The sequence below is a fragment of the Schistocerca cancellata genome, chromosome 4 (genome assembly GCF_023864275.1).
Source record: "Schistocerca cancellata isolate TAMUIC-IGC-003103 chromosome 4, iqSchCanc2.1, whole genome shotgun sequence".
Taxonomy (NCBI): Eukaryota; Metazoa; Arthropoda; class Insecta; order Orthoptera; family Acrididae; genus Schistocerca; species Schistocerca cancellata.
The window spans coordinates 518632067-518658421 of record NC_064629.1 but is presented as its reverse complement, the minus strand read 5'-3'; the positions used below and the strand labels follow the sequence as shown (position 1 = coordinate 518658421).

The 26355-nt window shown below is 39.2% G+C and overlaps 1 protein-coding gene across 1 annotated transcript in view; it reads right to left on the bottom strand.

Annotated features, from left to right (window-relative positions):
* Positions 1 to 572: 572 nt before the first annotated feature.
* Positions 573 to 26355, bottom strand: part of LOC126183450 (transforming growth factor-beta receptor-associated protein 1-like) — a 165396-nt gene continuing 139613 nt past the window's right edge. Inside the window, exons 12-15 of the mRNA XM_049925444.1 lie at positions 20910 to 21070; positions 3275 to 3437; positions 3030 to 3136; positions 573 to 2490 (exon numbers count right to left, since the gene is read on the bottom strand). Of these exons, the coding sequence (XP_049781401.1) occupies positions 2346 to 2490; positions 3030 to 3136; positions 3275 to 3437; positions 20910 to 21070 (576 nt within the window). The 3' untranslated portion in view covers positions 573 to 2345. The remainder of the gene's footprint in view (positions 2491 to 3029; positions 3137 to 3274; positions 3438 to 20909; positions 21071 to 26355) is intronic.

The window sequence follows — 26355 nt, the reverse complement described above, 5'->3', positions numbered from 1 at the left end:
TATAAAACAGTAAAAATCTAAATGATACATGTTTACCATAGACTTCCTTTGGATTTGGGCCTATTTTAAGTTGACATAGTCTAAACTAGTTATGGCAATACATATTTACTGTGCAAGTGTGAATGAAATAATGGAGATTTCACATACATAAGTGCAGTGAAAATAGGTTAACATCAGATCTAGGCAAAGAACCAAGGAGTCATGTGATCCACTGTCCCAACAATATAAAGACATTATTCTACAGAATCATGAAGTTTCAGCTGTTGGCATCCCTTTCCATTATATTGACAGTTGGTGTTAATTAATGTTGTGCTTCTGGGTGTTCAGCCAAGTTGTTGTTTCCAGTTTATGTGCAATATTTCGACAACCAGGTGCTTTGAATTGTGCTGTTGGGTGTACTCACAGCATGGACTCCAACCAGACTGAACTTTCGTTGGTCTCATGTGGCTGTTTACAGCCGAGTTTGTTAATGTTGCCCACTAAACCCTCTGATGCTCTTTTGTTTTTCAGAGCCTGCTCATGTGTTCTGTGAAATGCACATTATCTCAGCATTTCCCAGCTACAGCTTAAACTGAAACCTCCATCCCTGTTTATTAGGTTTTCTGACATGTTTATTTATTGTGCATAAAATTTAAACAACTCAGCTAAATGTCCAGAAGCATACCACCAATCAATCAAACCATGAAAACCTGAGAGGTTGGTGTGATTGACTCCATTTGATATACATTAGGTATGTTCTGACATGACATTTTATTATATGACCTGATGTCCACTGTGAATCAAACTTTGCAGTCCTCATTAAGATAGTGTACAAACAAGAAAACCTGGTTGTCTGAGAGCTTTGTGTTGTAATTCTGATTCAAGATATCTAGAAAGAAACATTTTTGCTTACTGAGCAGCAGTGTCATACAGGTTTACCAATATGTAGCAGACACAGGCTACTCTTGAGTTATGATGAACACAATGTCAAATACAGTTGAGATATATGCAAAAGAATGATTCATTTGAACAGATACAATTTCAGTCCTCCACATCATTGTTGCTATATCTTCACCCACTGCAAAAGAAGCAACACTGTTGATGGAAGAGAGCAAAGGCCTCTTGTTCAAAACAATGTTTCAAATGTTCATACATGGTGACTTCACACAGTGTGTTTGTTCACAAAAAGGTTGAGAAGGATTTGTGTTGATGTCCTGCACATACTTCCAGCTCATTGCAAAGATTTTTAGCCTCAAACCAGAACACAACCAATCAATCCCAGTTCACCACGATTTCATTTTACGACAATCAGTCCCAGTCCACCATGATAGTATTTTCGCTGCAAGTCTGATGTGAATCCCATATTGATTAGTAGGCTATGTCTGCTACATACAGGTAAACCTCTATGACATTGTACTGTGGTACACTTTCTTTAGAGGACGACTTTTCACATGTTGACTTTGACACACTAGGTGATTAATGTTTTTGTCTGGTGAGCTTACTGAGTATCTATGGTGGAAATCACAAGCTTATAATAAAATGTCCATACATTTCTTTGTACCAATTATGTCACATTTAAAATAACAATTTTACTCTGAAGAAAGTGCCAATTAATGGCTTTTTGCCATTATGAGACAAAAAACATCAAAAGCCCACTTCTCTTGTCCAAAGTTACATCCCATAATCCAAAACACTTGAGCAAAACATATTCCAGTAATACTGGAAAAGATAATATACTCAATTTGCAACATATCTATCTTCACCACAAGGAACAAAGAAAACTGTAACATATCTCAATGTTCAGATTGCCTGGCGTGCATCCTTGCCAGTTACATAATGGTTACAGGAGTCTATGTATTAATAGATCATTCCACATTCAAAAATGCTATTTTTTTTCAAAAAACAAAATAAGCTAATGCTGAAGTCCAGTTAAACAAATATATCAGAAATATATTAACTTATAAAATGAAATGACATCTTGCTGGCAGATGAGCACATCTCTTAAGTCCACAGAAACCAATGAATAAACTAAGAGACGCCTCTTATAACAACAACATTGCTGTCAACATAAACAAACAAAAATTCACATTTACAGTAGGGTGAATTGTGTTTCTCAATTCTCACTTTATCCATCATCAAATCTCCTACATATAAAGCACTACGACTTATCATTTTCATAGCAGTAGATACAGTATATGTACTAACACTGTATTAACAGATGAAAATGCAGTAATAGTATAAGATATAAAGTGCATCTTGAATAACAGCTCTGGTACAATTACAGAGGATACTTACAAAAACATCTCGACATATACAGTTGCATTGACTAGGTATGCTTACTCCAGGACTTCTAACACACACAAAAATCATCTGCTTTCGAGGATATTATGATGCTTGCTTGCGATAGAACTATCATTATCTTTTCTATCACATGAAATGTGAGTAATAACACTGTCTGGATGTCTCGCAAAAGTACTGTCTGTGAATGGTTTCTTACACACACAACAGTAACTGCAAAACAAAGTATTTGTTACTCTGAGTTGTAAGAAATAACAATATCAATAACTTAATTTTTTGTACAAATTTTATGCAAGGTTTTTGGTTCATATCTACTTAACTAAAAGTCTCTATTCACTGTAATCTGTGGCATTTATAATCACAACAGTACTTAGTAACACACAAAAGAGGAGTTACATTAGGAGGAACCAAAACTAATATCCATCTGTTGACATGTGGTACTTCTGTGTAGAGTAATTCCACAACAGTTTTATGACGTAAACACAGGGTTCAAGGAGGAGTGTAAAATTAGGGCTACAGATATTTACATATGTGAATATTAAATGCATCTCTGCCATCCTTTAACATTTCTAAATATTTTGTTGTTCTACTGCATGATCAAAGTTGTCTAATAATTATGGTTTACACAATATGAAATAAAGTAGTACATTGGTTGGCTAATAAGTAACACGTATACTGCAATTAAAATTTATGATGATGCAAAGTCAAGTAAATGTATATTTTTTAGCATTTCAGGAAATATTATTACTCACCTTGTCTCCTGCAATACACATGATGTTCGTTCTACATCATATCTTGCAAATGCTTTACATAAATTTTCACCACGTGCTAGTGACGATTCCACCTTTCTCATGCGATACTAGAAGGAAAAACAAAATATTTTTAGTTTGCTTTTGAAATAAAACCACACACACACACACACACACACACACACACACACACACACACACAGAGAGAGAGAGAGAGAGAGAGAGAGAGAGAGAGAGAGAGAACTAACCTTGTGCATAGAACCTCTTATGCTGGATGTAAGAAACATTTCAACACCAGCAATAGACCATGCAGATGGGATTGTCTGTAAAACCTGGGTAGCATCGAAGTCGACAGCTCTTGTACACAACAATTCTATTGCATTAACTGCAAATTCTTCCCTCTTTGGAGACCTAAAAGCATTAGATTATAAAAAGATAAGTGGATTATGAGTTCAACAGCAAATTTTAATAGAATGCATGAAATACTAATACTCTGTCTACAGACTGAGTAACCTAACATTCTCATCGCAAATATCATTTGGTATAGCAAAGGTTCTAATAAACTTTTGCTATCTTGTTGAGGTCACAAAAGGCTTATATATCGATGATCAATACGTCTTAACCTTATTAATCACCAAGATAAAGACATCAACTTCATTTTTTACCCAAATAGAACTACCTTACTTTTTAACTCCACAATATCACTTAATTTTACTCTACAAGAAAAATTATGCCACTTTTATTAGCAAAATTTTTATTGACGCATTCTCTAGTTGGTTTTGGAGTTTTCACTCACCAGCGGCACATGTGATTGTGATAGAAAATTTAAAAGTATCCATCTCAGTCCCAAGATCATCTAGGGGTATACATGTTAACTCAAACAGAGCTCCACATACCAGGGCAAGCGTTCAACACCCATCCACACCCATTGGTATGTAACTCACTTTTAGTTGGATTATGTTTTAAAATTGAGGTTTGTACCATCCTCACAATCTGGGCTTACTCCCAGGGAAATAGAATGTTCAGTGATGTCAAGCAGTGGTCACTAAGTCATGTGGAGTATTTACTATAGATGTCTGGCAGTGCTAAACAGCACCCAACTAGCAGAGTTCCCTTACACGTGTGCTATTTGGCATGATTCCTGGGATGTGGAGAGTTTATTGAATAACACAGACATGCAGAAAATTACCTCCACTTGCTGTGATTATTGCACAGTGCACTCAACACACATTTTCTCAATTCATGAAACTATAATTTTGTCATCACGAGACATGAGTCTGTCTGTCTATCTATCTATCTATCTATCTATCTCTCTCTCTCTCTCTCTCTCTCTCTCTCTCTATCTCTATCTCTATCTCTATCTCTATCTCTATCTCTATCTCTATCTCTATCTCTATCTCTATCTCTATCTCTATCTCTATCTCTCTATCTATCTCTATCTCTCTATCTATCTCTATCTCTCTCTCTCTCTCTCTCTCTCTCTCTCTCTCTCTCTCTCTCTCTCTCTCTTTCTCTTTCTCTCACGTGACCAACTCAGTTAACCTAACCACAGTACACAATCACCTCACTTCTGGGAAACATTTTCTGTGGTTTCTCTCAGCTCATATTCCATCAGAATATTCCTTTTTAAGGTTCTGTAGCCCAATCAGTAAAAATGGAGCCTTTACATAATCACTCTGTTGCCAATCATAAGAACCCTCTGACTTGGGATTGATATGTGAGTGATATAAAACACAATATTCAAGGAAGACAAAACATACCTCTCAAAATTATGAAGCACTTGAATAAACAAGAATGAGATACTTTAATATTAAATGTTATATCCAAAAAGGAATAGTTAAAATACTTCAGATGTCTATGGACTGATAATGAAGGAGAGGCAGAAACAACCACCAATACTAGCAACTCTGTAGATCTGGTAACAATGGAAGAACTACAAAATGTGGTCAAACAAACAAAACAGAAAAGTCAACTGGCTCTGATAATATCTGATAACAATGGAAGAGCTGCAAAATGTGATCAAAAAAAACAAAAAGTCACCTGGCAGTTATAGTACAAAACATGGAGCTGATTATATATGGATCTGATCATCCAAAGCATAGACTCTTAAATTTTATGAACGTTTGCTGGCTGAACGGACATGTGCCAAACGAATAGAATGAAGCTTTGGTATGCCCTATTTACAAGAAAGGCAATAAACTACACTGCATAAATTACCAAGGAATAAGTCTACTAAATTCCTGTCACAAACTGTATGCTGAAATTATAAACAAGAGATCTGTACCAATAATTGAAGTGCATATGTTAGAGGTGCAACATGGTTTTAGAACAGGTAAATCATGTTTTGGTTGTCCTTTCACTTTGGCACAAGTAACTGAGAAAATAAGGGAATTTAGATTGCTACAGGATGTATACATAGCCACAACAGTTGCACAAAATTTTTGTCAAACTGACCACGGTTTCAACTGCATAGGGTACTCTTCATCAGAATAGTAACAAGCAATATTTTGACAAAAATTTTGTGCAACTAACGTGGCTATATACACATCCTGTAACAAAATAACGTACGGTTGCTGGATCTCAGCCAATAAAAATGTTTGGAATTTAGATTGCCGACTTACCATGTTTTTACTGATTATGAAAGGATGGTTGACAAGGTAAATGCTATGGAAATCACTTAAGAAATTGGGAGTTGCAGCATATCTGATTACAGCAATTCAGTCATTATATAATAATAATAATAATAATAATAATAATAATAATAATAATAATAATAATAATATAAGGATCCATACTGTCCAAAATGGGATGGAATCTGCCAATATCAATCAAGAAGTCAGACAAGGCCACCCACTGTCCTCCGCTCTTTTTAATGTTTACATTGATTAAATAAAACATTAAGAAGTGATAATTTTAGTTGTATGATGATGCTATTTGCTGATGATTAGATTATAATTGGAAAATATGAAGAAAGGTTCAAATTTCAGTAGACAAATTGAGTCAAATTGCTGCTAAATACTGACTGAGAAAATCAACAGATGGAACAAAAGTGATGCGATTTCAAGGACTGAAACTCACAAGAGCCAAAATTGTTATAGATGCAAAAATAACTGAACAAGTAATAGGATTTAAATATTTATGATGCAGCTTTAAAACTTCCCAACTCAGATAATGCAGAGCTCAAACTGGCCAGATTCAGACATTTTTGTGGAACTATACAATGTACATCAAAATATAAAGAAACATTAAACTCTTTCCAGAAACAGCATAGCCTTTGCTTCTGTATGGCAGTGAATGTTAGAACCTAACATCTAATCAACTGCGATGAATCAAATTATCAGCAATGAAGTTCCTGTGTTTTGTAGCGGGATATTCATTGCTGGACCATAAAAGAAATGCCATTATTAGAGAAGAACTAAATGTTACAAACATAACTGAAAAATAGCATCTGAACTGGAAAGACCATGCCGAACATATGTCTAATGATAGAATAACTAAATTGGCAACACAGCATAACCCAACTGACAAGAGGAGCACTGAACATCTATTAAAAAGATGGCATGAACAGTTCTGAGGTGAAACAGGTCAAAAGGCCCAACCCATGAAGACAACAATAATAATGATGATGATGATGATGATATCTTCAGCCTCCCCATTACTTTGAGGATGGAATGCCACTGTGTTGGTAGAATTCCTGGAATTTCTTTGAAGTAAATTATGGTCCACTCTCTGAGATGATGACTTTGGGAAGAGCTTCAATGGAGGAATATTTTGACTAGCACCTACAATATAGCTTCAATGGTTGTAGACAACATTGAGATTACAAATGGAAAATTTGAAATAGCTTCAGTGATGATCAGTCGTGTGTTTGAAGAATGCTCCAGCCAAGTTCAGACAGATAACATTTCCATGGCTGAATTTGTAGCCCCATGGTGCAAAACACTGAGGCAGCAGTGTGGCCTCATGTGTAGTGCACTGGGGCCAGTTGTGAACTATGACTTCCAAATCATCATAGATGGCATGCCAGTAGAGATGACAGCAGACCAGTATGCACAGTGTCACAGTGGGATGGATTTAATAGCTGCAAAACTTTCTGCTGGGGCACAGTAGGAACCATTACACACATAATTTCTATTTCTGTGGTGAAAAGGGGAATGCTATAAAGCCTTCAAAAATGGTGTTGATTGATGGAGAATGGATGTGCAAATGCTGACAATAGCATGCATGCAAACCACCCATGCTGTACAGAGATTAAAACTGTTGATACAAAGGGGTAAAGCCTGTACTGCTTTGGCACCTGTTGTTGCAGCACATAGAAAATCATCATGGATTTATCAGAATTACTCTTTTATGCAGCGGTATAAGATCTCTTTCTCATTGAATGATGCATAGGACCCACATGGAAGGAACAATAATATGTCTGCATTTGCATACTGTGCAGTACTGTGATAGTGAGTCTCTTAGTAGTAGATGCTTAAATATAAGGCCCAATGTTGTAATCTCTGACCCACGCATTCAGATAGGTTGTTGCATAGACCAAAAGTCATCACAACAGCTTTGGGGTCTGTGAAGCATTGAAAACAGGAGCCACTAATTTACTGCCAAAACTTAGTGACAGCAAACATTATACCAAGTGACTCTCTCAATCTGAGTTCATTTGTGTTGTGCCTCTATTAAAGTTTTGGAGATGAATGTGATCGGAGGTTCCATGTCATTTACACAGCAATGAAAAATAATAGCACTGATGCTGTACTCTGACATACCCACTGCAGTCATAGCTGGATGATTTGACATGAAAGGTACTAAGCACAGCAGAGTCCACGGCCTTATTTCGGTGCTTGCTTGGAAAGTTTGCTTACACACTGCAAGCCACTCAAAATTAACTTCTTTTCATTGAAGTTGATTTAATGGGTGTGCGATCTGAGCTGCGCTGGGGATCAATTTGTCATAAAACTTAACCTTCTCCAAAATGGACTGCAGCCGTAAAGAGCTGGTAGATCATTTTATATGGTCGACAGCACTGAGATGATGACATGATGACCTGTCAATGTAATGACTTATTTCATGAGGAAATTGTCCAGTATTCAATGCAGTTTTGTAACTCCCACTCCACCCAACACACACACACACACACACACACACACACACACACACACACACACACACACACACACAGAGAGAGAGAGAGAGAGAGAGAGAGAGAGAGAGATATGCAGGCTACAGTGAAAGACAGCAGCCTGCAGATAAAAAAAACATAACGTGAAGATTTTTTGAATGTCTCTGATAATTTGTTTGCCTCAGACAACAGTGTTATCCAATAGTTTGCACAGCACAGGGGGTTATCATCCGTTAGTTATTCCAGATAACAATGAAAAATGGTAAGGGCTGATGTGATGCCAGAAAGAAGGTGCTTATAGTGACATAATTCAAAAGGTGCACTCAGAACAATAAGATGAGACGTTAAGTCCAACAGAAGTTGTAGGTAATCATCTGCCTGTACCATAGTAAAGTATTTCCCCGATTCCAACTTTGGATGCAGTTCCTCATGCCACAGGATATGATACGAATTGATGATGGCTTGAATATTAATGGTGGCCTTAAAATCCCCGCATAGGTGCAATCCACCCAAAGTTTTTCTGACCTTATCACCATGACAAGTGTAGCCCAAGAGCTAGCGGTGATGGATTCAATTACTTCAAATGCCTGGAAGCAGTAAATTTCAGCTTTAAGAATAGGTTTAAGCTTGAAGAGTTCTGCTCCCACAGAAAGAAATTTGGAGATTATTGTGTGTTTTTTCTCAAATCCACAGTAATCTCCAATTAGGGCTAGGGCATCATTAGTGGAGCCCAACCAAGATTCAAAAAGGAATGCATATTTTCAACAGCTCTCCTAAATATTTTTTTTTATGGAATGATGTCAGACACCAAGTTAATAAGGTCCGAGATATAGAAACCAAAGAGCAAAAATGCATCTAATCCAAACATATCTGCAGCTGCTGGGGTTTCAATAAGTATCAGATCCAAGGAGCCTCGGACCTTTTGGTATGTCACTTGTGCAACAATCATGCCTTGCATGACAATGGTTTGTTTGTGATATGCAACAAGCTCAAGAGGTGTGTACCACTGTAGTGAGCAAACCATGCCAATTCTACATCTTGAGATTAATGAGAGAAATGACTGCACCTGTATCACTCTGGAAATGCACCTGCTGCTTGTTAATTTCAAGTTGCAGAAAAAAAAAATGCACAGGAGTATCTGATTCTGGACACATCACTGGTGTAACAGCATGGACATCCACTGGCATGTCAACATCATGGGCTCGTGGTTTGCCTTTACAAGCTTCTACCATGTCAACCTAGACAGGTTTTGATGCAGTATGGGCATTGGGATCTGCGGTGGTCCTAGAAAAAGATCTGGAAAAACTGGATACACACTCCAATGCTGGGAAGTACAATAGTATTTCCTTAACTGCCATGTCCATCAGACAGTGGTTCATGTTTGTTGCCTGTAAAGGGAGAAAACTGTTGACAACTGGGGACATGTGACTGGGGTTGTGCTGGCATACAAGGTGTCAGTTGAATGCCAGTAACTTCATATGGACTGGGACACACTGGTAGATGCAAGTTGACCAAGTGCACCATTTCAAAAGCAGGAGTAGTCTGGAGGACTTCTGCTAATGAGGGGATAGAAAGCTTAAGTGTATTTCACCAAATCTCTGGGTCATGAGCAAATCTGGACAACAATGTCCTATATAAGAGAACCTGCTTAAGATTTCTAATAGCCATCACATGTTAAATCACAACCTGACTTAATCCTTTTAGATTGATGATGTATGGACAATAGAATTTATTTCTGTGTCAGGTATATAGTTGCAAGCAGGAAGCCACCATGTGAGTCTGAACATGGTAATGACTACACAAAAGGTTAAAAATTTTATCAAATGTCAGCACTAACAGATTGATGAGTGGAGAGAAATTCCGTATGAGCTGTAGATTTTGAGAATGGAGTAAGAAAGAGAGATTTTTGAGCTTATGGGTCCAGTACCTGGCACCCTTGAAGATGGTGAGGAAGCCATTTCTCATAACTGTCCCAGTCCTCCTTATCTTCCAGGAAGGATCTGAATAATGGTGGTAGCTCTGTTGGTTGCATGGATAAACATCTGGGGAACACTTGTACTAGTTGGTGCTGTTGCAGGAATGGCAATAATGTGTGTAGTTCCTCTTGGTGCTGTTTTTGGAAAATGTGCAGTTTGCTACTGGTAACATTCACTTATCTTCTCCAACTGTTTCTCTTGCTTCTCAAAATGTTTCCCTTTCTTCTCAAGATACTGCAAAAACTGGATCCATGGTGATGCACTCTGGAACTTCTATTGCACAACAGTGTTCGAAGCAACTTGTCAAAAATTTTGTATTTTGACCATTACAAATTCATACATACACAATTCCACCTCTAGTTGATTTCTTAACAATGACTGATCTGTCTTTCAATGCCAGCCAATTATTCCACCCAGTCCACAACCAACATCCACAATGAAAATGCACAACAAATTCAAGTATACAATTCATCAGAGCCCTAAACAACAACCAAGTCACTGTCAATAATCCAGCCCTATGCATAACTGTCTGGCATCCTTGGTGTGAGCTAAACTGCTGGCCTGTAGCAGTGAACCACTGTTTATCTCAGCAATGGGTTGCATGGCTACTGATGTGTGGCTGAGGTACTCTTAACATTTCTTGGTGGCACCTCCCGTTACTGCATAACAGTGTGCTGCTTTCAAAGTTGTATTTGACTAATTGTTCAATAGCTTCGTTATAAGTTCACAACTCTCCATGGCAAATACATTTATATTTATTCTGTGCAAGTGAGATGAGCACCGGCTCTACAACTGACAGCAAAATGAGTATCCTAGCTGTTCTGTTCAAAGTTTTGATCCATACTGTTCAAGGGCAGTTGGTGGACCACCTGAGCATCTTAAACTTTTAAGGTAAGTATCAATCAGGTTTTTGTAACAGCAATCATATGTACATGATGTTGTCAACTTTAAAACATGGTTCTTTAAAGATTAACAAGCTTAGTCTTTTACACCAGCAAGCCAAAGTAGTTCAAGAACCACCTTACAGACAGATAAAACAGTATTCTGTGAACTTAAGTCATCTCTGAAGCATATTATTTTCTAAATTGCACAGACCACTGTTACTGCTCTATTATTTCACCTGTATATTAGCAACTTTATCTGCTATGTATACATCATGTAAATTAAGTTCATATATCAATCATCTTCAGTTTTACTGAAACACAAGCCTAGGGATACCTCTTTACTCATATCATACATCACTAATGACTTTTGACCATTATCAAATAGCATGCAAAATCCAACTCTTCTCAGCTACAGCCTCCTACCCTTGGGGCAAGCAATTCCTTTGATTATCAAGGATACAAAACCCCCATTCACTAACTCACGAATAATGTTATACAGGTCTCAGTATAATTGTGAACTTTTCAATAGATGAAATGAGTGAAGAACTAGTGAAGTCAAGCTAGATTATAATGTTTGCTTTGTGGGGCAGTCATCAAGCACCTGTACAAAGTCGCAATTTTTACATAGTCCAATCTAGCCACTATAACAAATGATGATGATGATGATGATGATGATGATATGCTGAGGACAACACAAACACCCAGTCGCCAGGCAGAGAAAATCCCCAACCCAGCTGGGAATCGAACCTGGGACCCTGTGATCCCGCGGCTGCAACGCTAACCACTAGACCACGAGCTGCAAACAAAGTTAAGCTAGGCCAACAGTTAACTTCTTTGTTGTTAGTCTGTTTATGTTATTCAAGAAGGGGATGCCCACATTCTAGAACATTTAAATTTATTGTAAAAAAATCTTAATTAGCAGAAAAGTTTCAGATTTTCCAGTTTACATCCAGCTGTTATGTATATACAGTAAAACCTTCACATTTTTATAACTAAACTGATAATCCTTTACATAAAACAGCTACCTACACACAAAAAACTGTGGCTTATATTACATTACTTCTTGTAGTACTGCCAATGATTTGTCATATTACACTCCATTTAATGGTAAGAAGCAGTACCAGAATCCATATTAAGTTAAGAAGTATGACTAATGTGCCAATCTCAAACAATTTTCCTACAGTAACTTAGAAATTTTTTTAAAATGTGGTTGATTGGGGATTTGAACTCTACCCCCTCGAAATGGAAGTGCAGTGACTCAACAACTGTGCCATTTTCCTCAGTTGAAATAATGAAATGGTGGGACATATAAACATAAATTACTTCATACTTAACACTGTGGCAAATTTGACACATTTAGGAATACACAAGACCATGTGCAAAAATAATAAACTCTTACTTAAATATACTAATATCCGCTTTTTGTCGAGTATTTACACTGTGATTTTATTTTTTCCTCCTACGTACCATTTTCTTCTTTTATTACTTTCTTTCTGCTCTCTATATTACCCTCTTGCGTCCTTTTTTCTGTATCTTTATGTAATACTTTTGTCCACATATTACTTTGTTCTTTGTATTAACTTTTTCTCTCTTTCGATGTAACTAGTGCACTATGGACAATGTAACTTTAATCGTAATAACCTTTTTGCCATTATAATTATATTTCGGCTCTCTTAATTAATTAATATTTTTATTCTTACATTTCATCATATAACAGTGTACTGCCGCATTTGCTTTAAATTACAATTAATATGCAATGTCCAATGCAATTACGATCACATATGGCTTGACATAAAATGAGGTCTCATGACTCAAGCCTTACCAAATAAAATAACAGTATAAAAAACACAATAATTACTACATCTGCAAGTAGCCGGATATCGGTGCACATGTTGGAGCTCCTGAAGAAATGGAGGAAGCCACCAGGCTGGAGACGTGCCTGTGATAAAGATATCCAGACTAATCGTAGGCAAGCAAAACACGACAGTGAGACTGTGGGCAAAGCAATAGACCAGGACAGAGATAATGACAAGGACAAACAATCTAGACAACAACAAGGTGCTAAGTGAAGCCTTCACCACAATGATGATGACAAGGAGCAGAGCAGTGGAGAGAGAAATCCGAAATGCAACCAAAAAGAGTAACCAGGTAACAAGAGAGGTAATTATCAAGCAAACCTAGTACAGCAAAGAAAGAACCAACAGTATCTAGCATGGGCACTGAACTGACCAGCCATGCACTGGGTGGCTGCATGTATACTGACCACACTGAACACTATTGGTCACCATATTCATGTGGCAACATGGTGGCGCTCTCACCCTATGAGCACAGCGCTGTGTGGGCATGATGGCCCCTAACAACCATCTAAGTCGTCGTCCTCTGAGAGGCATTCAAAATCCGCCGCATCCGATAGCAGATCCCTCCCCCCTTAAACAAACACGTACAGGCAGAAACGCACTGGATGGTGAGAGTGGTCATGGTGTCCATCATGACATTGCTGAAGGTGATGGCACCAGAGGGTCCCTCCCCCCTCCCCTCCCCCAATCCTCGTGGATGCAGAAAGTAGTGCTGGTGTACCTGTGGGGAGTTGACAGCAATTACCAGTGGTACTGGCCCTGGGGCCTCATGGTCACCAGAGAGCAAAAGGTGAGGGAGAGGGGGTAGCGACAGGTCTGATGCCTCTGCTCGAGGCCGGAGCTGGCTGTGGTGGTGGCACGCGAGTCCTTTCTGTGTCTGCATGTGTGTAACTCTTTGCCTGTGGGATTCTACTACCATCACAAGCATCCAAGTCATAGTATCCCCATACGAGCAGATCCACACAGCCACGCCCGATGTGCAATGCTGGGATGGCCAAGAGCAGGGTGCAGAAGGAGGCAACACCAAAAGTTGAAGTAGGGTCTGCGGTTGCCACCTGTGGAGCAGCTCCATAGGGCTACTAGAATCGGCATTGTGCAATATATGCTCAGAAAGAGGGTAAAGGCCAATGCAGTGGCAGAGGTTTTGGCACCCATCTTCATTTTCTGCTTAAATGTCTGAACGAGACATTCTGCTTCCCCATTGTAGGAAGGATGGAACAGAGGGCTGAGAATATGTTTTATGCCATTGGCCCCACACAACTCTTCAAAAGCAGACACTGTGAATTGAGGCCCAGTACCAGAGACTGAAACATGAGGTAACCCTTTGACAGCCAAAACCTGGGCCAAGGCAGTGAGGGTGACACCAGTCATGGTGGATGCAATATGTAACACATATGAGTACTCTGAGTAGGTATACACAATACCATTGATCCCAAAAGTGGACCTGCAAAATAAAGGTGAATATGATTCCATGGATGGGGTGTAGGCCAGGGTACAAATGATTGAGGGGATGAAGCTTGGTGCCAAGTGCACACTTTGCAGCCGTAATAGGGAACTGACCAACGTATCTTGATCTGCAGTATAAATGTGGAAGCAGAGGACCTTCTGTTGGTTGAGATCAGAATACGGCTAGTGGGTAGACATGACAAAGCATCAGAGTTGGAATGTTGTGCTAGGGGCTTAAACCAGATGGTATCTCTGGGACTAGTTCTTAGTCAAAACAATGCATATCCCCTGAGAGGAGAGTGTGACAGGGTCTGACAGAGAGGCCAACTTCCAGAGCAGAAAGGATGCGTCTGGTACAGCTCAAGACAAAAACAGTGATCACTGCAATGAATCATGCATGGTATGAAACACTGTGAAATGCTGTTTTGGATGATGCAAGTGTGTGTCCCAGTGCTCCTTTATCATCACTGAAAGGTGGAAACGACAGAAGATGTTTTGGGGAGCCAGTGGCAAAAGGCGCTCAGACCTGGTGCAATTGAGCCTTGTGTACTCAGAGTCTGTTCACCTGAAGCTGAAGTGATTTTTGTAACAAGTCTAACTGGAGCTGCTGTTGCAGAATTAACTTTGCTGTTGCTCCAGCAGGCAAACCAGTTGGACATCCATGTTACTAAATAACATCCTTTTTCCTGATTGCCAATGCTATATCCGTGGGTAGCTGGGTATTGGTATTGGTGTGTGTGTGTGTGTGTGTGTGTGTGTGTGTGTGTGTGTGTGTGTGTGTGTGTGTGTGAATTCCGTAAGAAATGAAGAAATGGAGGAAGCTGCCAGGCAGGACAGTAAACCAAACTGACAGAAGGCGAGTGAAACACAAGAGAGAGATTGCAGTCAAAACAACAGATCAGGACAAGAACAAGGTCAAGCAACACAGATTACAATGAGGTGCTACGTGGAGCCTTCGCCACAACAATGATGACAAGGCCCAGACAGTGGAGAGAGAAATCCAAAATGTGAGCAAAGAAAGTAACCAGGTGACCAACAAAGTAACTATAAAGCAATCCCAGTACAGCGTAGATAGAACCAACAATACCAAGCACAAGCACTAAACTGATGAGCTGTAACTGTGCAGCTGCCTAAATACCAGTGGCATGGAGTGCTACCAGCTGCTTTATTCATGTGGCGAGACAGTGGTGCTCTCACCATGTGAGCACAGAACTGTGTGGTTGTGGTGCCCATAATGACTAAATCTATCTCCTCTGACGGGCATTCAAACTCTGCAGTGCCCGATACCAGATGTAGGAAATATTTTTAATCAACATAAACCAGGGACCTCGCCACTGGTGGAGAGGCTTGCGTGTCTCAGCAATACAGATAGCTGTACCATAGGTGCAACCACAATGGAGGGGGATCTGTTGAGAGGCTAGACAAACATGTGGTTCCTGAAGAGAGGCAGCAGGCTTTTCAGTAATTGCAGGGGCAAACAGTCTGGATGACTGACTGATCTGGCCTTATAACATCAAACAAACCAGCATTGCTATGCTGGTACTGCAAACAGCTGAAAGCACGGGAAATCTACAGTCATAATTTTTCCCTGAGGGCATGCAGATCTACTGTATGGTTAAATGATTATGGCATCATTTTGGGTAAAATATTCTGGAGATAAAGTGCTCCCCCATTCAGATCTCTGGGCAGGAAATACCCAGGAGGACATTGATATCAGGAGAACCAAAACCAACATTCTACAGATCAGAGTGTGAAATGTTGGATCCCTTAATCAAGCAGGTAGATTAGGAAATTTAACAGGGAAATGGATGGTTTAAAGCCAGATATAGTGGCAGTTAGTGAATTTCAGTGACAGGAGGAACAGGGCTTCTGGTCAGGTGAATACAGGGTTATATATACAAAATCAAGTAGGGGTAATGCAGGAATAGGTTTCATAATGAATAAAAAAAGGGAATGTGGATAAGCTATTATGAACAACATACTGAACGCATTATTATAGCCAAAATAGACATGAAGGCCACACCCACCCTAGAAGTACAAGTTTATATGCCAACTAGATCCGCGGATGACGAAGACATTGAAGAAATAGATGCTGAAATAAAACAATTATTCAGATAGTTAAAGGAGATGAATGTTCAATAGTCATAGGGGACTGGAATTCATTACTAGGAAAAGGAAGAGGAGGAAAAATAGTAGGTGAATACAGACTGGAGGAAAGGAATAAAACAGGAAGCCGCCTGGAAGAATTTTGCACAGAGCATAACTTAATTATAGCTAACACTTGGTTTAAGAATCATGAAAGATGGTTGTACACATGGAATAGACCTAGAGACAACAGAAGGTTTCAGACTGATTATACACACATAAAAAAAAAGTTTTGCATCACCCCAGTTCCCAGAACTCCTGAAGATAGATGTTGACTGTGGATACTGTATCACAGAGACAGTCCCCTTGACTGTTCAGAGATGTCACTAAACCCGCCCAAACATGTAAACAACCATGCATGAGCAGTGCCTATTAGACGGAGGGGGTCCAACAGCTGATCAGTTCCAGTCATGTGGTACACAGCTCGTGTTGTCTGTAGTTCAACCATGCCTAGACGGTCAATACCGAGGTTTGATTGCATCCGCATTGTTACTTTGTGTCAGGAAGGGCTCTCAACAAGGGAAGTGTCCAGGCGTCTCAGAGTAAACCAAAGCGATGTTGTTCGAACATGGAGGAGAGACAGAGACAGAAACTGTCGATGACATGCATCGCTCAGGCCGCCCAAGGGCTACTGCTGCAGTGGATGACAGGTACCTACTGATTATGGCTTGGAGAAACCCTGACAGCAATGCCACCATGTTGAGTAACGCTTTCTGTGCAGCCGCAGGATGTCATGTTATGACTGAAACTGTGTGCAATAGGCTGCATGATGCGCTACTTCACTCCCGACGTCCATGGCAAGGTCCATCTTTGCAACCATGACATCATGCAGAGTGGTACAGATGGGCCCAACAATATGCCGAATGGACCGCTCAGGATTGGCATCGCATTCTCTTCACCGATGAGTGTCGCATATGCCTTCAACCAGACAATTGTCAGAGACGTGTTTGGAGGCAACCTTGTCAGGCTGAATGCCTTAGACACACAGTCGAACGAGTGCAGCAAGGTGGAGGTTCCCTGCTGTTTCGGCCTTGCATTATATGGAGCTGATGTACGCCGCTGGTGGTCATGGAAGGCACCGTAATGGTTGTACGGTACTTGAATGCCATCCTACGACCGATAGTGCGACCCTATCGAACAAGCCTGGGATAGACTGAAAAGGGCTGCTTATGGACGATGTGGCCCACCAACCACTCTGAGGGATCTACGCCGAATCATCGATGAGGAGTGGGACAATCTGGACCAACAGTGCCTTGATGAGCTTGGGGATAGTATGCCACAATGAATACACACATTCATCAATGTAGGAGGACATGCTACAGGGTATCAGAGGTACCGGTGTGTACAGCAATACGAACCACCACCACTAAAGGTCTTGCTGTATGGTGGTACAACATGCAATGTGTGGTTTTCATGAGCAATAAAAGGGGCAGAAATGATCCTTATGTTGATCTTTATTCCAATTTTCTGCACAGGTTCCAGAACTCTTAGAACCGAGGTGATGCAAAACTTTTTTGATTTGTGTATAATGGGAAGACAGAGATATGTGGAACAGATTTTAAATTGTAAGACATTTCTATGTGTAGATGTGGACTCTGATCACAATTATTGGTTATTAACTGTAGATTAAAATTGAAGAAACTGCAAAAAAGTAGGAATTTAAGGAGATAGGACCTGAATAAACTGAAAGAACCAGAAGTTGTAGAGTGTTTCAGAGGGAACATCAGGGAATGATTGACAAGAACAGGGGAAAGGAATACAGTAGAAGAAGAATGGGTAGCTCTGAGAGATGAAATAGTGAAAGCTGCAGAGGATCAAGTAATTAAAAAGATGAGGGCTGGAAGAAATCCCTGGGTAAGACAAGGGATATTGAATTTAATTAATCAAAGGAGAAAATATAAAAATGCAGAAAATAAAGCAGGCAAAAAGGAATCCAAACGTCCAAAAAATGATATTGATAGGAAGTTCAAAATGGCTAAGCAGGAATGGCTAGAGGAAAACTGTAAGGATTTAGAAGCAGACATCACTAGGGAAAAGATAGATGCTACCTACAGGAAAATTAAAGAGACCTTTGGAGAAAAGAGAACCTACTGTACAAATATCAGTAGCTCAGTTGGAAAACCAGTCCTAAGCAAAGAAAGTAAGCAGAAAGGTGGAAGGAGTATATAGAGGGTCTATACAAGGGAGATGTACATGAGGGAAATATTAAATACATAGATGAAGATGAGATGGGAGAATATGAAGAAGAAGAATTTCACATAGCACTGAAAGACCCAAGTCAAAACAAGACCCTGGGAGTAGACAACATTCCATTCAAACTATTGATAGCCTTGCGAGAGCCAGCCATGACAAAAGTCTTCCATCTGGTGAGAAAGATGTATGAGACACACGAAATACCATCAGACTTCAAGAAGAATACAATAAGTCAAATTCCAAAGGAAGCAAGTGCTGACAGGTGTGAAGATAACCAACCTATCAGTTTAGTAAGTCACGGTTGCAAAACACTAACACGAATTCTTTACAGAAGAAGAAGAATGGAAAAACTGATGGAAGCCAACATCGGGAAAGATCAGTTTGGATTCTGGAGAAATGCAAGAACACAAGAGGCAATAGGGAGCCTACAAATTTTCATAGAAGATAGGTTAAAGAAAGGAAGATTATGTTTATAGCAGTTGTAAACTTAAACAAAATATTTTGACAATGTTATTGGAATACTCTGTTTCAAGTTCTAAAGGTGGCAAGGATAAAATACTGGGAGTGAAAGGCTATTTATAATTTGTAAAGAATCCAGACAGCAGTTATACGAGTTGAGGGGCATGAAACGGATGCAGTGGTTAAGAAGTAAGTGAGACAGGGTTGTAGATTATCCTCAATGTTATTCAATCTGTATACTAAGCAAGCAGCAAAAGAAATAAAAGGAAAATTTGGAGTGGGAATTAAAGTCCGGGGAAAAGAAATAAAAGTTTTGTGATTTGCTAATGACATTGTAATTCTGTCAGAGGCAGCAATGGACTTGGAAGAGCAGTTGAATGGAATGGACATAGTGGATATAACATGAACATCAACAAAAGCAAAATGACGATAATGAAATGAAATCAAATTAAATCAGGTCATGCTGAGGGAATTAGATTAGGAAACAAGATACTGGGGGAAGAGCCACAGAGCGAGAACAAGAGATGAATACAGTACGCAGATTTAGAAGCATGTAGGTTGCAGCAGTTATTCTGAGATGAAGAGGCTTGCACAGGATGGAGTAGCATGGAGATCTGTATCAAACCAGTCTTCAGTCTGAAGTCCACAATAACAGATATATTCTTGCTGATACTCCAAACTAATGACTCAAAATATCAAACCAACAGGTACTTGTTATGCTGTTTAATTTCAGCTATACTTTTAACAGCAAATGCTCGAATTGTTCCTTCTGCAATAGCAAAACTTACTTATTTCTTTGTTTTTGCTCAGTTGAACAAATCTTCCATTTTCAAAGAAGTCAGCATTCAATGGTTGTTAAATATCAAACAGAAAAAAAGAATATATGCCCATACATAAATTGAGCTATAAATAGATAAGTTTTTTTCTTTTTTAACATAATGCAATATAAAGGAAATCTCCTCAGCAACTGATTGCTCATTCCTTGTAACGAAATCACTGATCACTGAAACAATTATATCATAACATTCTCACATGTATACTGAATTTTATTACTTCTAATGCACAACTTTTGTATCTATTTCTTATAAGGGTTCCATTTATCAAATGTTTAATTAAAGTTCATGAACAACTAAAATATCTGTTTCAGAATGTGTGCTTTCACAACATATTTCTGCTACAGACTTTTGTTTCCAAGTCTATTACTAAATGACAGTTCAAAAATGGCTCTGAGCACTATGGGACTTGACATCTGAGGTCATCAGTCCCCTAGAACTTAGAACTACTTAAACCTAATTAACCTAAGGACATCACACACATCTATGCCTGAGGCAGGATTCGAACCTGCGACCATAGCAGCAGTGCGGTTCTGGATTGAAGCACCTAGAACCGCTGGGCCACAACGGCCGGCTTACTAAATGACGTAACACATCACACAACTCTATGGCAGTATAATGGTAGCTGATGGGTGTTAAGACTGTACAGTTAGTTCTCCAATAAAATATTTCTCTCAGAACAGAAATCTTACAAATATTAATGTTAATTTAATTTTCGGCACTTATTTACAATTTTCATATACACTGTCCTCCTGCAATCATCTTCGTGCATCTCTCCTATGGATTCAGCTAGTTGGTACATATTTAGTACGAGAGATGTTACAAATGAGAATGTTTAGGATTAGAACTTCAGAACTTACGGTTTAGCAAACATGATCAAAGACAAAGGAACAAGGAGCCCTAGGCAAAATAGAGTGCTAAGCCTGACTACACAATGTTACAATTTACATTAGCTTTTACATACACAATACTTACTCTATTTTAGGGTTTAGATAAATACTCAAAAGAGTATAAAAAATATCATTTCGATACTTCTGTTCCTTTCCTTGTGCATTATTATCACAATACAGTTCTGCAGCTTTAAAATCCTTTAATTGGTTCACCAAAATATCAAGAGCTTTCTCGTGCTCTTCAATCTGTAACACAAAAAAAAGAGGAAGAAAGGCTTTAAAAAAAAGGTTAATGTGTGAATTTGTTTTACAATTACTGGCATATTACAATGTTCCACAAGAAATGTCAATTTCATGAAGACATTAAGTGTTCTCAAATGTCAGTAGATGCGGATGAGGAGCTGGAATGAGGCATACATGCACTACTACATGCGAGCAAGTAAAGACTCAATACTTTTGCACATCACAATCATACTCATACTCAGAATCAAATGAAGAATGGCTACTATTTATTTGCACATTTAAACCATGCCCAAACGTTCTATAGGTACTCGACAGAAAAAAAAAAGAAGAAGAAGAAGAAGAAGAAGAAGAAACCGCATCAGTACTTTAGATGTAAATGAGTACACTATGGAGTGATGGCTCCAAACATTTTGACATGGTAACACAATAACTGAATAGTAACAATTTTCCCACAAGACAGAAGCCCTAACAATGACAAACTGCTGGCACTGAACGAATATGACACTCCTCAAACTCAAGTGACCCAGAAGTGATCATAGGTGAACATTATTCCACACTTTCCTCGTATTTCCATTAATAAATGAAACTCAAACAGCTGAACAGAACAGTTCTCCATAAACTCAGTGAACAGCACATGAAATCGCCTAGAACCTCATCTTATCGTATTCTTTCAAAATAGAAATGTTTCACTTAAAGTGATATTTTTAATTAACCATTGCAAAAATCTTGTGAAAGAATTAATATCACACATTTTTGGGAACGGGGAGGTTCAATCACAAAGTAATTGTTTTGGTAGTCTCTATTTATTTACTCTGTTACTCTCACTCTTTTGCTCATCCCTCCTCTCTCCCCTACCTCCACTTCATCTTTGTCTCCCCTCATCTTCACAAGTGGTACCCTCCAAAGCTGAGGCCTGAACAACCCAATCCCCACCAATACATCCCCCTTTTCTCACTGAGGAAGGAATTAAACAGTTCCAAAAATTAGGATAGTTGTTTCTGCTTTTATGTGTGTCTGCTGGCAGTACATACAGTAGTGTGCCAGTTCTCACAACTGGCCATAATTAGTAACACCACTAACAACATCCATCGTACTTTGTTTGTGCAGTGGGTTTAGTTTAGCTTCTTTCTTACATGATTCCATGTGTAAGTGAACAGGTACTAGCTTTAGTTTGTGGTCAGTTGTGATTTTTAATTCCTTTATTGGTTTGTGCATTTTCAGTGAGCCCAGTTAGGCTACTTCTCATTTCCTAGGATTTCTGTAGCAGGGGTGTTTTGGATAGTTTGTTTTCCACAGCTTGTCTTATTCCCTTATTTGTATGCTTACAACAACTAGTCACATGTTATGATCTCAGTAAAAAGGCATGGTGAAAAGTTCTGGGACTGGAAACTGAACAATGTGCTTTTTAGGCCAAAAAGCACGTTTTTGGCATAAGTGCACACACTCCATTTTTTCCCATCAAGTAGACTCCAGCCCTGAAGTATGGATGTCAAGACCTTTTTAGACAACTAAAACTGTTTTCCAGCTACAAATTTTATTGGCTATGGTAGCAGATGGAGATTAGATGCAAGACTTGTTTTCTTTCACAAACAGAGCCGTGTTGTATGTATGCTTTTATGCAGTTTATTTTTTAAAATTTTTTTAAGTTTTACACTAACAAGAGCCTGTTTTGCATCTTGGACAACACTGTTCACAAACTTTCCAGCAGATGAAATAAAATCACCTTTTTGGTAAAGGGCCATAAGTTTCCATCCTCTGCTTTGATTACTGATTAGTTTGAGGTACAGACCAAATCTTGTACATAATGAAATACTGGTGCGAAACTATGTTTAAGGCTTTTCAAAATGGTCCCAATAATTCCTGAGAAATCTTTGTTTGCATATCATTTTGACTACTGTTCAACAATAGTTGCATCAGAATGAGATTTTCACTCTGCAGCGGAGTGTGCACTGATATGAAACTTCCTGGCAGATTAAAACTGTGTGCCTGACCGAGACTCGAACTCGAGTTCGAGTCTCGGTCGGGCACACAGTTTTAATCTGCCAGGAAGTTTCATATCGGCGCACACTTCGCTGCAGAGTGAAAATCTCATTCTGGAAACATCCCCCAGGCTGTGGCTAAGCCATATCTCCGCAATATCCTTTCTTTCAGGAGTGCTAGTTCTGCATGGTTCGCAGGAGAGCTTCTGTAAAGTTTGGAAGGTAGGAGACGAGATACTGGCAGAAGTAAAGCTGTGAGTACCGGGCGTGAGTCGTGCTTCGGTAGCTCAGATGGTAGAGCACTTGCCCGCGAAAGGCAATGGTCCCGAGTTCGAGTCTCGGTCGGGCACACAGTTTTAATCTGCCAGGAAGTTTCAATAGTTGCATCAATTTACCATGAAGCTTTCTCATAGTTAACTCTTATTTAAAAGTTTTTTTCTGCTGTGCCTGTAGCATCAGCTATTTCATAAACCTTGAGTGGTTGTTTCGCCAATACCAAGTCGTGGACTTTATTTGCATTTTCATCTGTGGTTGCAGTTTTATGAGGTCTTCCACTTTCAAATTCAGCAACCCATTTGTCAACTGTTAAAAATAAATAAGCAAATTTCTTACAGATCTTTATCAGTTTTAGGTGACTTTACGTTGGCAATCAATGAAATCAAGCAAAGAATTTTATGGTAGCATGTATTTCCAGGATGTCCATTTGAATGAAACACACACAATGTGACTAAATAAACAAAAACACTCCACAGGTAAAGTTGGCACTTACAAGGGAACCTCCCCATCGCACCCCCCTCAGATTTAATAATAAGTTAGCACAGTGGATAGGCCTTGAAAAACTGAACACAGATCAATCGAGAAAACAGGAAGAAGTTGTGTCGAATTATGAAAAAAATAAGCAAAATATAGAAACTGAGTAGTCCATGCACAAGATAGGGAACATCAAGGATAGTGTCACCGCATGCGCGCCGTGGTCCCGTGGTTAGCGTGAGCAGCTGCGGAACGAGGGGTCCTAAGTTCAAAATCTTGCTTCGAGCGAAAATTTTACTTTATTTATTTTCACAAAGTTAGGATCTGTGTGTTCATTCATTGACGTCTCTGTTCACTGTAATAAGTTTAGTGTCTGTGTTTTGCGACCGCACCGCAAAACCGTGCGATTAGTAGACGAAAGGACGTGCCTCTCCAATGGGAACCAAAAACATTTGAGCGCAAGGTCATAGGTCAACCGATTCCTCCACAGGAAAACACGTCTGATATATTCTATACAACACTGGTGACAGCATGTGCGTCACATGACAGGAATATGTTGTCGACCCACCTAACTTGTACACTTGGCGAATGGGTAAAAAGATTCTTCTACTTTGCCCGATTTAGGTTTTCTTGTGGATGTGATAATCACCCCCAAAAAAGTGATGAAAACATAAGAGTTTGTCACATAAACTGCAACAAATGAATGCAACAGTTTCACAGTCACACAGTTTTCCTTGTGCTCTGTCAAAACATATATTTTTAACGTTTCCAAAATTTCCGTGTGTAGACCGTCAAATCCTGCATATGTCCAAGCAAATCTGAACATGTTCTGGAATTTTGTGGAGCGAAGTTGATTATATAAAAAATTAAACTTTTCACTCGAGGGAAGTCTTGAACCAAGGACCTTTCGTTCTACAGCCGCTCACTCTAACCACGGGACCACGGCGCTTCGGAGCTTACATTCTCCTAGATGTTGCCTATGTTGGACATGGACTACTCAGTTTGTATATTTTGGTTATTTTTTCATAGTTCCACACAACTTCTTCCTGTTTTCTCGATTGATTTGTGTTCAGTTTTTCAAGGCCTATCCACCGTGCCAACTTATAACTAAATGTGAGGGGGTGCGATGGGGAGGTTCCCTTGTTAGACACACATTATTACACATGTACCAACGTAAGAAAATTTCACTGATATCAAAATCATCACTGTGTCAGGCTGTGGACTTTTTACCTTTCGAGTACAGCAGATAAGCCAGTTTGAGCTCCTTTTAACTGCCATATGTATTAATGTAGATGTAGAATTGCAGATTGACAGTTTTGTAAACTCTTATATCAGGTTAAACAGTTTTTGTTCTTTTAAATCTTCCAAATGCTTAATTATTTCTGTTTTAGAATTTCATTTACCTAGGGACTGCACCTCTTGTGTGCAGGTGCAAAGGGAATCTGTGAATAGCTAGAAGCTTGACTTGGCTCACTTCACGAGTTCGATACTTAGCATGGGATCTACAAGATGTATTTGCTGCAGATAGTCAGCACTGACATTTGAAGCTGCAAGTGACTTTTCAGGTAAAGACAGCCTGTGATCACAGTGCTTAGTGAGGAAGGCCATTCATATTGAACAGTATGATCAAGTGTGAATTTCATGATGAAAATGTTTGAAGTTTACAATGTTGAAGAAAAGTGGACATCAAAATGCTTGACTGATGACAGAAAGTAATTTTGTTGTTGATTTACTGAATTGAACTACATTCTTGGAAAGATGTGACGTGATGCCACATATGGAGAAGCCACTTTTTTAAATTATTTGTTGTTGTGCTGAGTGTAACTGTTTTCATGCTTTTTTTTGAATTGTTGCAATAAAGTATGTGCTGCCCCAGGGACTTCATTACTATTTTGCAATAGTCATATGCCATAGCCTACTTCTGAAGTAACACATATCAAGATCCTGTAGCATTCAGATTGGAGGGATGTACAATATCTATTGAGGAATGCCAGTTGAGTGGTCACTCACTGACACAGTAGCAGACTGTGAATCATATTTAGAAGTTACATTTGATCCAATACAACATGCCCTGTAGGCTACAATCTAGGTTACCACTCAACAAATACCACTACAGATCTAGTGGCAAAACTGGGTAAGAAGTTGCAATGTTTTACATGGTGTCCTTTGTGTGGAAACTTCTGATTACAAGTACTGCCAGAGGTGCACGTAAAAGAACTGTGTTACTTGACAGAGAGGAGAAGAAGAAGAAGAAGAAGAAGAAGAAGAAGAAGGGGAGAGAGAGAGAGAGAGAGAGAGAGAGAGAGAGAGAGAGAGAGAGAGAGAAACACATGCAGCAGTAGAAAAGTAAAGAAAAAAACTGGAAATAATAAGTTTTCTTCTGAGGGTTCTTGTTAATTTGTCAAATTGTGTGTGTGTGGGGGGGGGGGGGGGGGGCAGTTAGTGACACATGGACTCACAGCAATATGTATACTGTAAAAGCATTATTAATTTAATGTACTGAAGCCACAGAGGTTGTGACAATGTTTATTAACCATTTAACATCACTAGTCCAGATAT